Source organism: Mytilus galloprovincialis, chromosome 10 (assembly GCF_965363235.1).
Source record: "Mytilus galloprovincialis chromosome 10, xbMytGall1.hap1.1, whole genome shotgun sequence".
Classification (NCBI taxonomy): domain Eukaryota; kingdom Metazoa; phylum Mollusca; class Bivalvia; order Mytilida; family Mytilidae; genus Mytilus; species Mytilus galloprovincialis.
Window position 1 is genome coordinate 47,129,600 of NC_134847.1, and position 17,403 is coordinate 47,147,002.

The following is a 17,403-nucleotide window of genomic DNA, read 5'->3' on the forward strand; positions in this document are numbered from 1 at the left end:
ATAAAATGTTATTTTCGCGACGTCAAACTCTGACATATCGGGAAAAGATGCATTTTTCGACTGATTTTTATCATTCAAACTGATTTAATTTGAAAACGAGTGCATGGACCCCTATTTTTTAAAACAGCAATTTGTTTCATTTTGCAAGGAGATTATGTGACCCAAATTTTATAAAACTGTAAATAGCGCAATTTTTTTAATTTTGATAAACATGCAGCAAAAAATGATGTTTTTTCCTCTATTCATGAACATTTGATAAATATAGAGTTATTTCGGAATAAAAATTGCATAGAATAAAAATTGCATAATTTTTAATGATACTTATAAAATGCAGAAATTACCGATTATTTAACAAAAACCATTTTGTGTTTATCTTTTAAAACAAAAAAGTTATGTCTTTCTTTCGAAAAAGAAAATACGGACACAAATCTGAATTTTGAGCAAATATACAAAATTTCGACCTTATTTTACTCAAAAAGTAGCACATGAAGGTATATTTTTTATTACATATTTGATTTAATCAGGTAAAAAATAGCCTATATGCAAATTTTCATCAACTTGTAAATACAGGTTCAAAACTGTATCGTATGCCCTTAACTGAGCAACTAGGGGTGGCTCAATCCTCAGTTGTTTCCCTTTGTTATATTTGTCATCAAACATTTCCACAAAACTGAGAATTTAAAATTGTTTCTTCAACATGCACATGCTAAAAATATTTTATTGAATTCTTAATAAGTTTCCTATGTATAAAAAAGAAGATGTACCCTGAATATGTAGTATATCATAATTTTCAATAATTCATGTATCAAAAGATTTTTGTTAAAGATTGGAGTAACGAAGATAACTTTTGAGAATATGCTTTTAAATCTAGGGGAGATAATTTAACTTTCTACTAGCAGTAAAACAAGAACATGTTCCCTATTGTTTTTCATTTTACCTCCTTAAAGAACCAGTCTAAACAATATTCGAATAATTAAGTTCTACGAATACATTTCTGTTTTATCATTTGACAAAGAATTATTTTCCCCTATGTTATCTTAATTTTTTAAATCTGTAATTCTGTATAAGTATTTGGTGACTATATATATATATTGAAACAAATTCCCACATGCTAGTAGATAATTTAAAGGTTTTACTGTACAGATATATACAATTCTAAACTACTATGTAATAGCCCTATATTTTATATGAAGGTCATACAACATAAATCATCTCGTTTCAGAAATTTCTTTGAAAGTTTAGATCCCTCCAATTTTCATATGTGACAGGAATTTCATATAAATGGACAGTGTTTTCGAAATATTTTTTATCTGGAATCTGCTGGTTCTCACTATTTTTGTTTCTATTGCAAATTACCAAAATTGTCCAAGTCCTTGCAAAATTTTGATGATCTAAACCTTTCAACCACCACTAATCAAGTTACTCTGAATTAACATTTAATTTGTCTTTGAATCAAATAATCCAGAACTTATTTTGTTGGTTCAGAAACTTAGATCCAGATGATTAATTTTGTATGGCCTAAGAAAATTACAATAACACACTATCACAGAATAAATAACGAATAATTTAGCACACGTTTGAAATGCAATAAAATTACAAATCTATGATATCATAATAAATATATCCATATCACCTTGGCAAATCAGGAAAAAGCATACTGTTTTTTGCTGAAATAGCTTATTATTGACTGATTGCTGGTTTCCTCCAATTAAGTAATATTTTTTTTCATCTGTTAATAAGCCAATTTGTTAATATTTTAGCAGTAAACTTTTTCATAAGGAAAGCATTTGTTTCTTTATATATATCCAATTAAAAATATTTGACCCATTCATTCTCTTTCAAACTTTAAGTGAGCACTTGCTATCTACCTAAAACTGCCCTATAATTTTAATGATTGCACACATTAAACACTCTAACATACAAACTACATAATAATCATGCAATAATTAAACCCATCAAAAGATGACTATTTTAAATAACTATCCATGGTTTACAACAGGCTTTGACAATCTTATGTGATAACTATACCCAGATCACCCAAAAATAACTGATATATTTCACCTTATTTATTTATTGTATCTCTAAAATAAAATAAAAGGTGACAAATAAAACTATTCTTAACTATTCAATAGTACTTTTGCGTACCGGTAATATTAGTTATCTTGGTGTAATCAGGGGTGTACAGAATTTTACACCGTTGTTGAAAATTCATACACCCTGAGGCACAGCCGAATGGGTGTATGAATTTTCAACAACGGTGTAAAATTCCGTACACCCCTGATTACACCAAGATAACGAATTTATTTCTTATGAACAATTCCTTTACTCATTTTGAAACCAGGACGTAAAATTGTAAAAATGGTAATGAAAAATTTCCAGCGTAACATTATTTCAATGTATGTCCATGTTGCTGCACAGTGTCAAATACTTTTTTACTTTATATTTGGAAAAATACAGAAATTTTTGTGTTCTTTTGAGTTTACAAAAAAAAAAAAAAAAAAAAAAATTATTTATCCCCAGCTGAACAAGGGTGGGGTGTTATTTACACCGGGGTAGTCAACCAATCAGATTGCAGTATTTTTGCTGCATAAGAAATAACAAGAAATATTGCATTGAAGCAATTCAAAATAAAAGCTCAGTATATTCTCTAAGCAAACAAGTGAAGACCAAATGTAGAATTTTTCTGTGAAATTGTATAGTAAGACGATGCAATAAGACTTAAAAAAGAAAAGAAAAGAAAGATGCAAACTTTCTGTGTAGGCTTACATCCTATGAAAGTATCTATCAAAAGGGGTAAAAATTTGAATAACCATGATTTTCCTAATGTCCTATGAAAGTATCTATCAAAAGGGGTAAAAATTTGAATAACCATGATTTTCCTCTAATGTCCTATGAAAGTATCTATCAAAAGGGGTAAAAATTTGAATAACCATGATTTTCCTAATGTCCTATGCAAGGATCTATCAAAAGGGGTAAACATTTAAGTAATCATGATTTTCCTAATCTACATATCCTATGACAATTGTCAATGAGAACCCACTACAATATACAATTTTACACATTCTGACTACATAACAAAGTCATAACATCAAATACCAATAAATATCAAACCAAGACATCACATCACATAATCACATACACTACAACAGCTGTAGAAAAACATGAGGTGTGCCATTGACAACAGATAACATTTTTAAGAACAACCCTGTCTACTCTTTTCCTAGTAGTAACTTCAAGTTCTGTGCTGTGACAACAGTTGTCTATGTGCCGTCATCTCTGTAGGTGTAAGTGGCTGAGCATCGTCTGTCATCCGGTGGATTGGTGGATTGGATGATATGTGTCTGCGTCTTCTGACTGGTACCTTCTCTTTGGGTTGTCGGTCATTGTCTGGAGTGATTCCATGAGCTAGATCAGTGATCTGTGTGGAGGTGTCGCCACCATCAACAGATGGAATGTCTGATAGAAGTATAGCTGAACCTTCATCCTCTTCACCCTTGTTATCATTAACATACTTGTCATCAATATCAGGGACTACTTGTAGAGGACCACTTATACTAGACATCGCTTTCCTGTCAAACAATAATTGTTATTAAATCAAAGTGATTGTAAGCACTGAAGGATAAAGATTGCTATAATTTATCAGTGGGAAGTAAAATTAAATATAGAATGTATACATGGTATAAAGCATTGATTTTTTTGCAGTTAATTCAACTATAATTCTGGACAAAGGAAGATAACTCCAATTTTTTAGATGACTTAACAATGAGATCATTTATATTTTCAGGACAGATAATAGATTCCTGCACCTTGCAAGAGTTTTGTAAATTTCTTGACAAGTGTAACATAATTTTGTGACTATCTCATTTGAGCATTAGTAAATTGATAAATTTCTGGAAATGTTCATGGATAGGATGTATAGAATGTTATGATCAATGCACAATATTTCGTGTATCAAAAAGGTAGTGATAAACCTTGGAAGATTAAGTAATCAAGTCAAAATCATACGGTTTAGATTGCATTTTATGCCATCTTTACCCAAAAAAAAAAATATATCATCAGCATTGCTTTTTTGTTTTTTAATGCCAACCAATGGAGTCAACATTGATAGCTATATATGTTTTAAATAGATTTAAATAATGATAAGAATATCAATTTGCTCTTAAATTAAATTGTGTTCATAAAAGGACACATTAAAAACAAAAAAAATATTGATGTACTCTTACAATACACAATTGTGTTCATAAAAGGACACATTAAAACAGTTATCAAGTAATGTAACATCACAGATGCAAACAGTTTTTTTTCCCTGTCAGACATTGGGGCCTACAGGGTACCAAGTTGTGCCAGACCCATCACATTTCTGCCAAACCTATATTTTCACTCAAAATAATCTATGTTTGTAATATTATGAAGAAAAAAACAACAGCACCCCCCCCCCTTTTTTTTCATTTTACACATCCCTAGATGTAGTGAATTAAAGTATTATCAGTTTTACCCTAAGAAATTGTTAATTTTTCATGAATAAATATTAGCAGTTAGCAGTTAATCAAAATGAAATTCTTACTGTCTATAAATAACAATGAAATGTGACTGTTTCGTGTTAAGGGGTTTCCCAAATTTACCCTCCAAAAAGCACATGGCTTTCAACAATTGAAAACAAAGCATTTCAATTTGTGATCATGGATTACAGCTTTAATTAATTTAATTTGGATATAGATATTCAACTTAAGGTACAGTCAAGCAATGTTTTTACTTTTTTTTTGGATTAAAACTAATTTGAAAGAAAAGCTTAAAAAATAAAATAATCTTTGACATCAAAACAACAGACGATCTGAAATATATTGTGAATATTCAGTGACCCATATATTTATTTAACTCTGATACTGAGGTCAAAGTTACATCGTTTTTCAAACCAATGGTGTGTATTCTCTGTTACAACTAATCAACTGCGTTTGATATAAATATTTCAATAAATTAACGATGTCAAACATACAATTTCAAAACTGAAATTTATACTGCCAAAGGTTTACTTTTTATTTTTAAAGGAAGGATATTTGGAAGTTGTGTCAGGCTATAATATTTATGATTAAAACAGTTTGAACTCCCGATTTCTATTGTAACGTGTAACCCGGCTGGGACATTTAGATATTTTTATCCTCGGGTTCGTATCAGTTTCCTGGGATTTAAAAAGCAATTCAAAAGTTCTAAAGTCAATAAAAAGTTAACACTATCACTATCAAATATGAAACAAATACTATACTACATAAAACGAATTCCAACACCTATCAACCTAACCCGAACCTGTTGAATTAAAACTGTTTAAAACCCTTTCAGTCCGATACTGTTTAAACCAACTGTTTGAAACTATAGTCTGAAACCTAAATGTATGGAACTGGTTTGAAACCTAAATGTATGAAACTGGTCTGAAACCTAACTTATGAAACTGGTCTGAAACCTAACTTATGAAACTGGTCTGAAACCTAACTTATGAAACTGGTCTGAAACCTAACTTATGAAACTGGTCTGAAACCTAAATGTATGGAACTGGTCTTTAACCTAAATATTTGGAACTGGTCTGAAACCTAAATGTTTGGAACTGGTCTTTAACCTAAATGTATGGAACGGGTCTGAATCCTAAATGTATAAAACAGGGCTGAACCGAAATATATCAAACGGGCTTAAACCTAAATGTATAAAACGGGGCTGAACCGGAACGTATCAAACAGGCTTAAACCTAAATGTATCAAACTAGGCTGAAACCTAAAAGGTATAAAACTGTATTTAATAAACATGTCTATAACTGTCGGAACAACAGGGTAGCACTAAGGCATGGTATGTCAGCAAATACTCACTGCAATAGTGAGAGATGTGAGACGCACCAGCCCTGTTTGGACAGTCTTAGCCCATTCTCTATTCTGTCCGCAGGTTCCAAGCACTTCACTTTACTTAAACTGAACCTTCTGCCTGCTATAAACTACTTCCTTTCTGATGTTTACTGTCTGCTGTCTTCGGTACAAATGATTTAAACGATTTAAACTGAAAGCTACCCACTATTTATACTTCGAACGCGGACCTCGAAGAGAACACCCTAGCAACAATTATACAGGTAAAGCGTCTGATAGCAACAAAGGATAAAGGGATGATTTTTAATGCCGTTTTCAATGATAAAGAGATCAAATGAAAAATTCAAAGAGGTTTCGAAAAATATACAACTAGAAATATTTCAACTTCTTAAACTGTAAATTCGTAACACTATTATGTAATCAAAGCCTTGAATGTTGTTCTATGTAATCATGCGTGGTTGTAAAATCAATTTTATGTACAAAATAAGCTGCCAGGACCAACAGGGAATTTAAAAGTTTTGGCTGACCAAAGCATACTTAAATATTGCTGGCCATCAGGTCCTACACAGCAACGAGGTTTGCCGGACCTGCATAAATTCTGCCCCTTAGGTCCGCGATTAGTTGCATCTCTGAGAACATGTATGTTTCTCCCTATTATCAAACAATGTACCTGGCATAGAAATAAGGTTAAGGCTCTGCCTCATGGCCAGTATCGAATGACGATGATAGATGAACAAAGGATGTTATACCAGGTACATGTGCTCTTTGAATGTACATACTTTATGGATTTAACTTATTGTTGAAGGCTGTACATTGACCAATAGTGGTTAATTTCTGTATGATCCAGAAATCCGGGGCTTTAAATCATGAAATCCTGAAGTCACAAATTTAAAAATAATTAAATCCCGACATCCCGAAAAAAAAAAACCCTGATCCCAAAAGGGTCTATCCTGAAATCCCAAGTTTAAAAACACTCAATCCCGACGTCTTGAAAAAGGTCCTGCTCCCGCCCCCCCTCTCTTTCTTTCTGCAATGAAATTTTTTTCTTATACATACGTACCTAATAGTGTAAAACTTTAAATTTTATTACACTCACCATTTATCAAGAAGTGACTGTAACTGTTCTATGACCTCTAAAGCTGTTAAACGCTTCTCAGAGTCCAATGTTAAAAGATTTTGAATGATATACTTAGAATCTTCAGAAACTCTCCCATCACTGAAATTAATGAAATATACTTCCTAGCATTGATGGATGGGACACATGCTATAAATTTTAAATAATTAAAAAGACTTCTTTTAGCTGTACATGTTAACATTCTATATAGCTATAAGGATAGGATTTTTTTCTTCTTAATTTTAATGTATATATAAAATTGAGAATGGAAATGGGGAATGTGCCAAAGAGACAACAACCCGACCATAGAGCAGACAACATAATACATGAATACTTAAATGCTTTAATCATATCGTCTTACTCTATCAACTACTGATAAAGTATGAATGAACCAAGACCATATTATTATTCTCATTATTTCTACTGTATCATTTGAACTTAAGACAAAAGATTCATTTTGTTAAGCTGAAATTTGAGGCTGTGTTGATTGAAACATTCAAAATAAATAATCATACCTTGGCATAGTAAACTCTGCAGCTTTTATCTTCCTGAATAACTCCTGTGGCTGACTGTCATAGAATGGAAACTGTCCATATAACATGGTAAACAATACTACACCCAGGGCCCACATGTCACTTGGCTTGCCGAGATATGGTTTGCCTAAAATTATACACAACATAGTAAAGGAACAGTGTTTCAATGTTTCTAGAATAAACCTTTGAAATAAATTTCAATAAAATTTGACAAGTAATGTAGGCATGACAAAGCTAACAATGCAATGTTCTATATAAATTACATACCAAAGGGACATAACTCTATTAAAAATAAATGTCATAGATCAGAGAAAATTTTCAAGTTCATCCTGAAAATTCCTGATATAAACTGTGATGTAAAATTCAAAACAATACTAAATGAAAAGTATGTATGAGAGTGCTTACAATGCAATTTTTCATAAAATTCATATTTCAGAAGGGCTTACTTCATAATAAAAAGTTGATTGGCACTAATCTTACGACTAATCTGAGACTTTGCTGATGTTGATATAAACCTTATATATACATTTCATAAAAATCTTATTAGAATTGTATACTTGACAGTGCTTTCAATGCAATTTTATTATTTCCTATATAATTTTTAATTTCCAAGGGACATTACTCCTGTAAAAATAATTGATCAGTGCTCATTTTTGAACATGTCCCACAAATTACTGAAATGAATCTTTGAAAAAATTTATAACAATCCTACAAGAAATATAAGCTTGAAAGCACTTACAATGAAATTTCCATACAACTTATATTTCCCTATGGAATAACTCCTTAAAAAAATATTTGGCATTTATTTTTTAATAAGTTCAAGACATGTTTTCCTATAACATCAAATTTCATATAAATCTGGCAAGAATTGTACGGATATAGGGACGTGAGCTCACAAGACTTAAGGACAGATGGAAATTTATTTCTATTTATTTTTCATTCATTTCTGCCTTTTTTTATTTTTCATTCATTTACTTATTTTTGACTTTTCAAGTTATATTTTTAATCTATCTTTTTTTATGTATAAACTTGAATTTTAAATTCAGCAGATAAATCTTCAATGATGATTATATCAAATATGGAATTAATATATTCCCATATGTTATTATAATAGCAATTCATTACTAAATTATTTACAACTGAAAATAATAATGTTTTGTTAACAATTACAATTTGTCTCACGGAACACAAAGAAATACATTAATTTACACTTTTCTCAAGACAAATTAATGCCTATTCATAATATTGTTTGGCTTGCAGTTTACACAACTCATTAGTGAAAGTGCAAGATCAAAGTAAATTAGTAATTATTTTTACCCTTTGAAGTCTTTCATGTTTTCATTATTACTTATTATTTATCTCAGCTTGGTAAAGCCAAGGAATTCATTTGGAGCAATTTTTGTTATAAAAAGGAAGCACTAAGTTGGAAAAATCATAACTTGCTCAACAGTTGAACTGCCAATATCTACTTCACTACCCACTACTATTACAATGGAACTCAGTAACATTCTGACCTATGCTGCTGACCTCAAGTCCTTACTTATTGTCTATGACAATTCTGTTGTACAACTTTCTATGCTAGGTAGGTTACTTATAGTGAAAAGTAAATTTTCCCTTTTACTGACACATTCAAAAAGAAATATATTTATCTAAAATATATAATTTGATTGGTAAATCTCATTTATTTCTAATGTATTTCACAACAATAAAAATAAACTATATCTTCAATCAACATGTAGCAATAGTAATTTATCTTTCATTTGAAGTTAAAAATAAATTAAAATTTATATAATTTAAAAAATATACAAATGTGATCTTTTTGACTCTATTAAATATAACAAATTACTTAATTGTTTATTTTAATTTTTCAGATACCAAGATTCATCGTTTAGACCAACAGATCTTCACAGCCAACATAGAGGGAGCCAGTGGTTATGGTGTACATCTACAATCCCAGAAGTCAGTTACAGTTGGCGTCAAAAAGGTGTTTGAAAAGTTAAAGACAAAGAAATGGCAAGAAATCCAAGAGTTGTCTGCCCTGATTCTACAGTCCAATGACCCCAGTCATCCTACTCCAACAGCCACAACAGACAGTCAACCAGAAACAGATACCATGGCAACGTCCTTCACAGAGATGTTCTGTGCTTACTCAAGAACAGCTTAGTGACAATTTGTTATTGTGTAAAATTCAGTGCTAATGTTTAAATTGATTATATGTATTGTTATTTTATGTCTAAATGAAGTGTATGCATGCTAGTGCTTATGGACTATTGAATAGTGCTTAATAAACTAATATATCAAATAATTTGTTTTATGTTCTCAATATCATTGTTGCCAAAAATATTTTCAGAAGATCTACAGTATTGTTAATACACAATTAAAATAACAAACATACCAGACAAAAATTACGAAATTAATTTGCCTCAACAACAATTTATATATATATTATGAATACCAATAAAACAAATTAATTATGTGGGAGAAAAACAAATTGACAAAAAACATATAAATGTTAAATTAATTTTCAGGGAGTATATTTGTATAAAAAAAAGAGTTAAAAAATATTCTATAATTCACCTTTATTTTGTTTAAACTCAATTATGATAATTTATTTGGAAAAAATTCACTTGAGAAGACCAAAGTGATTAATATTACTCAACAAATTAATTAATGTACAAAATCAAAATAAAGTACCAATCATAAGTTCCCTTTCATCTTTATTCTTGGTCATTGATAGCAATTGATTACTATTACAAGACTTAGCTTGGGTCAGCCTGTACATACTTATATAGAAATGGATTTAGTGAACATACATCATTTATCATTGGATAAGGTCATTATCCTTTCATAATGTTAAAAAAATATGAAAATACAATTCTGTTTTGATCCTTATATTTGTATGAGACTAAGAGTTTAATTTTCATTGTATATCACTATACTATTTTAACTTAAAAAAGATACTCCTTTTCATGTACCTTATATTCACAGCTGAAAAATTTGCCAACAGAATTTAAAAAAACATGTACAAGAAAATATTGAAATTATATGGAAAAAAAACCGAACTCCAAAATACCCAAACAAACAATGATTTATGTTTTCTATATGGAAAAAAAATGAATCTGACATTTGTTTTTGGTCTTGTGAATTTAAATGTCACAAAATTTAATAAACTCGAATAAGATTCAAAGAGCTGCATTTATGATTATAAACAGACAAACATGTAACTCAACAATGGTAAAAATGGCACTACCAAAATTTGAACTAAATACATGTTCACATTTGCTTGTCAAACTTGAGTTTAGAGAACAAAAAAAATGGCAATTGTTCAATTTATTGGGCATAACTCTAGAAAGGAAAATTGAGGCCACCAAATCTCAAATGGAAACAAAATTTTTAAGGGGCATAACTTTAGAATGATAAAAGTTATCTGTGTTTCACGCTACTTAGAACTGTGTATAAGTTTCACAACATTTATTTGAGGCAAAATAAACTTAGAGAACGAAAAACCAATTATGGGACATACAGACAGTGGTTGAAACGAGCTGCTGGTGTAGGTCCCTATTTCAAGAATCATAATATATGATAAGGGTGAGAAGTTCTTAAAAGGATAAGCCTTGATTCAAGAGCTTGTTATAGAACCTACCACTTAAGACATCAGGGCTGATATAAGCAGGACTACCCCTTTGGTCCTTTAATGGATCCGTCTCGGAGACCAGAAGTTTTCCAAGACAGAAATTGGTTATTGTTATCCTCTTTGTCTTCTTGTTCAGTACCATGTTACCAAGCTTTAAATCACGATGAACCAAATTTTTCTGAAATATACATTTCACATATACAATAATCATGAGACGACAACTCATCAGTTATTGTCAACCATTGAAAGACATAACAAATGATCCTGTAAAATTTTCAAGTTACAATAGAAATGCCATATAACCACAGCGATTTTAAATAATGTCAATAGGTCAAGTGTCACAAATAGTTTCACTGAGGCATCTGACTTACAGTATAACCACAAGTGTGTACATTGTAGTTGAAAACAGTATTTTTAACTTTACAATGAGATGATTCCTTTTTATTCCTTATTTTTTGTTGATTTGCTGTATCTTTGACATAAAAAATAAACATCTTTCTATTTCTTTTTTAGTGCATTGAATCCCTTTGGGTTAATGTAAATGTGATTTCATTGATGTGGTTAACATTCTTTAAACATTAGTAAAATTAGAATCAATGATACTAACAAATATTCAAAAATACAGTAACATTTCATGCTTTCAAAAGCTAAACCTATAAAAAAGAAGATGTGGTATGATTGCCAATGAAACAACTATCCACAAAAGACCAAAATGACACAGACATTAACAACTGTAGGTCACCGTATGACCATCAACAATGAGCAAAGCCCATACCGCATAGTCAGCTATAAAAGGCCCCGATAAGACAATGTAAAACAATTTAAATGAGAAAACTAACGACTGACTGTTAGGTTTTATTTTGGTGTTTTTATTTACTTTTGATCTATCTAAAGATGGAATGTATGCAAGTGGATATTTTGTCAAGATTTTATCTTAATGCTGAAATCGATAAGAAATAAAATTAATCTTTCACACTTTACAATATGTTATAAATGATATAGTATACCCTATGTAAACTCTCCACAACTCTAACAATATCAAGAAATACAATTATGGCTTCTTTCTCCGACAGTTTCTTCTCTTTAATGACATAATGTTGTAGGTTGACAAGTTCTTGATTTTCGTCACTAAAATCATGGTGAACCAGACAGTCTAACACCAGACAGAGTCGTCTTCTCTTTCTAGGGACGGACTGGCCAGGATAATATCTGGAACTTTCTTTATCCTCTAATGCTTCATCCTGAAAAAGGGAATCATTTTTTTATGGATATATTAGAAGAAACAAGAGGCTCTCAAGAGCCTGAATTGCTTACCTATAATTTTTTTGCTTAAATGATTATCATTGCTTTTAAATATATAAATGAGTGGTTTAAAAATGCCATGTAAATGTTCTTTGTATCTGTCATATTTATTCAAAAGCAAATAAATGCATTTTACCGCTATGTTCCATTTTAGCCATAATGGTTATGTTACTTGACGTACATGATAATAAAATACAAAATTTATACTAGATACTCTGAAACTGCATTTTACTTGATGTTCTATTTTCAGCCATTGGGGCCATGTTTTTCTGAGGAAAACAGAAAATAAAACATAAACTTTATTCTAAGTAACCTAAGAATCATTCATCTTAAGTTTGGTTTAATTTGGTTCAAGTAGAGAAGACTATTTTAAAGGTTAGAAAACATGATAAACAAATTGTGTAAAATTGTCCTTGAAGGGCAATTACTCCTTAAGGGTCAGTTGATAATTTTGGACATATTCCCTTTTTTGTAGATCTTAATATGCTGAACATTATAACAGATCAAAACTTCTCATATGATTTATAAACTAGATACCCTAAGGAACATTCAGTTACACTTTGAAGGTATTTGGCCCAGTAGATTCAGAGAAGAAGATTCTTGAAATAGTTTACACCACCATTAGAACCTGAATCGCATGAAGATTGGTTTTACCTTAAACAGTCCATGATGATGTACAACTCCATCTTGGTTGTGAAGGAGAGACAACAAAGAATATTCTGTGTGTAACAACATTTTCCCTTGTCTATCATCTTGGCTCTCTTCTCTGGGGTCAGACAGGGTTAAAATCTAGAACATAGAATATGTAGAATATGCAGTAATAAAGCAACAATTGACAATTCCTCACATGGATAGGAGTGAAATCTGTCTTTAATACTCAAACGGTTGTCCCCTTAAAAACAAATTTACACATACAGGAACATATGTAGAAAGTTCTCAAATCCACTAATGTTTTGCAATAGTTTCAGTCAATGTATTGCATTTGAAAACATAAATAGGTGTTTAAGAATGACAGACCAGCGATCTGCTAATATAATAAAAGCTTTGGCTTAATCTGGGCAGGGTCTCTGATTACAAAATGTAGTTCTAGATGTATTGTTTCCAAAATAAAATTTTGGACAACATTATATACCTTTTGGAAACAGAAAAGGAAAAAGACATGTTATAAATATAGAAGCAAAATAAAGATTTCCAGCATGGCAACCATTTTATACCTTTATAGTGTAGAATTTATCTGTTCCATCTTTTCTTGCCAAACACTGTACAATACTTCTTACAGGAGAAGATCCTTGTCTTGGTCCTGTAATAAGATTTCCTAATATTATCATAAGAAGACAACTTTAGACATTTTCACTAAAATCTATCACCATTAAATATCAACTGATTCAACTTGTATGAAACAAGGGCATTGAGTTTTGTGCTTGGTTAAATTTCCAAGACTTTGTTTTTCTCAAATATTTAAACATTTGCCCTTCATAATTTAAAAATATTTTTGAATTGTGACAACACTGAAAATTATGAACACGTGTTAAATGTGTAAAATAATATTTTTTCCAAGAAACTGACATTAATTATATATTTATCTTGTCTAATTCAATATTTTGTTAATTTGTTACCTAACAGATAGGGTCCAGCTTTCCTGACTTCTGCGGAAGGTGGATTTAATCTTTGGACCTTACTACTAGTGGATTGCTGGTTTAAGGAGGAAACTCCTAAGGACCTTTTCATCATTTAATTCCATCATAACTGTATTCTTTCTTTGGTCATCATGGTTGATCCACAGATTAAAAGAATCGCTTTAAATCTATAAAGACATGTTAATTAACTAGATACATGTACATTCATTTATTAATTACTACAAAAAAATTATTTTGAAGACTAATTCCAGCATATGTGTAATCAAAAAATCATCATATTGGAACAAAACTTGATCTATAACTTGTAATGGTGTAAACTATATAACAAATATCAATTCAGTGTCTTCAAGCATGATGAAAAAAATATTTTGAAAACTTTAAGTGAATTTTCAAAGTCCAAGGACCATAACTCTGCATATAATCATCAGACTGGAACAAAATTCATACTTGACTTTCTGAAGTGAAATTCCGATCGCAATACGCATGGATCTGTCATTAAAATAAACAATTATCTGATTGTACATGTTAAACACGTGCTCAATACCCATGCTTTTTGTTATTTATTTACTATAAGGTGACAATCGGTAAACTTCGGCTTTAAAACACAGCATTTATTGAGCAGCCATATTTGTTAAATCATAACAGACAGAGAGAAAAAAATTGACGATTATACGATACATTTGTGTAAAAAATGACAAAATCGTGCACAGAGTTCTAAGTTTATGATATATACATGCATTGGTTCAAGAATTAGATAAACAGTATTTTTCACCACTCACTGGTTTCATATGACTTTAATAACGTCACAACTTAATCCCAAACAACAGAACCAAAATCCAAAACGTTACAATATTTCCGTTTCTTTTATGAACATGTTTGAATTAAAAAAAAAATTCATACAGACTTCATCTTCATTTACAGGTACAGTAAATGCCGGACTCATATTATTTTATTAATTTGTAGCGGGGTTGCTTCCCCTCCTTAGTACTGGTAGAACATATAAAGCCAGTCTTAATTAACTGAGCTAGGGAATTGATTCTTTGGCTCAGTGGGTTAATGCACTGACTCACGTAAATGGCCTGGGTTTGAATCCCGGTGGTGACGATATAAATTTGTAGAGTAGATACATGCTCTCTAGTTACATTTGGCGCCCAACTAAAAAATCCACGATGGTTATCTGGAGTATAGCTAGCGTTTGTGTTGTTTAGAGTCATATATAAAGATATGATGACTCTTGTGGTGGGGGAATAGTGTAGCAGGGTTGCTTCCCCTCCTTAGTACAGGTAGAACATATGAAGCCAGTCTTAATCAACTGAGCTAGGGAATCGATTCTTTGGCTCAGTGGGTTAACGCACTGACTGTCACGCAAGTGGCCGGGGTTCGAATCCCGGTGGTGATGATATAAATTTGTAGAGTAGATATCCTACCGTAGTCTAAAATCGGTCATCTTGTCAGTTCGTTAGGTATTTGTGTTTGAACTTAACACACGGGGAAACTACGCATTGACGTCACTACGCTACTTCCGGCGTAGAAAAACAGTGCAGAATACGTTTTTTCTGCACTTTTGAATAAAAAAACATTTCTAAAGGTAAGTTTTCATTGTTGTTCTCAATTATTGCTCTAAAATGCCAATTTTCTAATGCCTGTTTCAATCCCGACTTTCGAATGTCTAAACACATTCTAGAACTTCACAAAATCCCACTTCCGGCCTCCATTGCTTTGTGTACATTCCATTCAGCGTCATCAGTCTTGTGGCAATCAATACAGGTCAAGAAAATCGTATTTTTAGGAATTTTAAAATGACATGCTCCTTAATTACGTCTTTCGCGATTTTCCAGCGAAAAAAGCCCGACCGAAATGAAAGAAAAACTATATGAAAAAACGATGTCCATGTTATAATTTTGTACAGGAATATAGAGAAGGTTAATAAAAAACAATTTACATTTATTTTTCATAGAATTTTTTTTTTTATTCATTATAAAAAGATCGATATTCTGACCATCATGACTGTAGGTAAATATTCATACAAAATTCCATTGATGTCGATAGGGATGGCAAAAAATGAGGTTTCCTGTTAAATAAAACCCAAAATTATTGCAAACTATTTTTAAGCAATATCCCACAAAGAAATAACGTAATTGCCGTAGACTGAAAAATCCCCTAATTGACAGTAGAGCAATTTGATTGGGTAGAACGAATTGACATCACGTGAGTTTTACGCCATTGAAATTTGATTGTAAACAAACAAGGTCAGAAGGTTCAGTATGGGACAGCATCGTACATTGAGTTACTAAGAAACAATTATGAATTACCAAGCTTGAAAATGCATGGTAATAAAAAATGAAAGCTAAGTCTACAGAAAAAATAAGAAAAAAATAGCCTTAGGATAACGACTTATCAACACACCTGGATACATGCTCTCTGGTAGACCGAATAATCTGTCTCTTGTGTGGGTACATTTGTCATTTCATGTTTTCTTTTCATCATTTGGCTATTTAATTTTTAATTTTTTTTTGTGGACAAATGTACCCACACAAGAGACAGATCATTCGGTCTAGCTCTCTGGTTACAAATTAAAGCAAGAGCTTGTGAGATGAATCCGAATTAACGATGGAAAAGATTTATAGCATGATCATTTCCTTAATTTTTTTTATCTTCCCTTATCTTTTAAAATGTGATCTTGAAGACATCAACCAGTGAACCTATAGTATCTAGTAAATTACTTGTATTTTGTGTTGCAATATCATGCTGTCAAATTGCAACTAGCCGGAAGTGATATTTTTGTCAATGTCTTCTAGATGTTTTAAAAATTTTTCCCAGAAATACCTAAATACAACCACGCGATCCCGTAATTAATAGATTAAAAAAATAGTTTAACGTCTCTTTGACATCGCTTCCCTTCGTCATTAAATTAAAATAATGTATCCGTTACTGAGCTAAAGAAAGAAAATTTATTTACGGTTACCATTGCTGAGGTAAGTAATTGTAAACTTGGAATTGATAGTAAATAGCAAATACGTACACGCTCTGAGTATAGCTATTTGCAGTGTATCTATGTTTTCAAAATACAGAACAATGCGTAATATTGAAATTAAAAGAAAACGAAAAAATAACAGATTTTTTACAAAAAATGAGGGAGGGCAAACACAAATTGTGCTGTCCCTAAATACCTATGCACAAGTACCAGTCAGGCACAATTGAGAAGTGAGTAAAGTTGATGCTGAAGCTATTAATGAAGATTTCTTGATCACAGAAGACCTTGCTGAAAATATACAAGAACTTGTCCCTTATCTTGTTTTGATCAATCAACATTGGTCTCATAACGAAGTACTGTGACTCA

General features: G+C 31.2%; 2 protein-coding genes across 2 annotated transcripts; one reads left to right on the top strand and one right to left on the bottom strand.

The window, feature by feature from the left end:
- Positions 1-2,578: 2,578 nt before the first annotated feature.
- Positions 2,579-16,855, bottom strand: LOC143047682 (serine/threonine-protein kinase 40-like). Its single transcript, XM_076220887.1, has 9 exons — positions 16,787-16,855; positions 14,043-14,230; positions 13,641-13,726; positions 13,081-13,215; positions 12,132-12,365; positions 11,134-11,302; positions 7,473-7,617; positions 6,940-7,059; positions 2,579-3,569 (listed from the first exon to the last, which is right to left on the bottom strand). The coding sequence occupies exons 2-9, from the start codon at positions 14,155-14,157 to the stop codon at positions 3,233-3,235; spliced, it is 1,341 nt and encodes a 446-aa protein (XP_076077002.1). The 5' UTR covers positions 14,158-14,230; positions 16,787-16,855; the 3' UTR covers positions 2,579-3,232.
- LOC143047683 (uncharacterized) lies at positions 8,896-9,784 on the top strand. Its single transcript, XM_076220888.1, has 2 exons — positions 8,896-9,072; positions 9,362-9,784. Exons 1-2 carry the CDS (start codon positions 8,982-8,984, stop codon positions 9,652-9,654), a joined length of 384 nt encoding a protein of 127 aa, XP_076077003.1. The 5' UTR covers positions 8,896-8,981; the 3' UTR covers positions 9,655-9,784.
- Positions 16,856-17,403: the final 548 nt, after the last annotated feature.

What these genes read in the sequence shown, in the direction of transcription:
- LOC143047683 (XM_076220888.1), top strand. Translation starts at nt 8,982, where the DNA reads ATGGAACTCAGTAACATTCTGACCTATGCTGCTGACCTCAAGTCCTTA. An exon ending in TGTACAACTTTCTATGCTAG is followed by an intron (nt 9,073 to 9,361) that starts GTAGGTTACTTA and finishes TTAATTTTTCAG; the next exon opens with ATACCAAGATTCATCGTTTA.
- LOC143047682 (XM_076220887.1), bottom strand. Translation starts at nt 14,157, where the DNA reads ATGATGAAAAGGTCCTTAGGAGTTTCCTCCTTAAACCAGCAATCCACT. An exon ending in ATAAATTCTACACTATAAAG is followed by an intron (nt 13,216 to 13,640) that starts GTATAAAATGGT and finishes TCTATGTTCTAG; the next exon opens with ATTTTAACCCTGTCTGACCC. An exon ending in TTGTGGAGAGTTTACATAGG is followed by an intron (nt 11,303 to 12,131) that starts GTATACTATATC and finishes TGTATATTTCAG; the next exon opens with AAAAATTTGGTTCATCGTGA.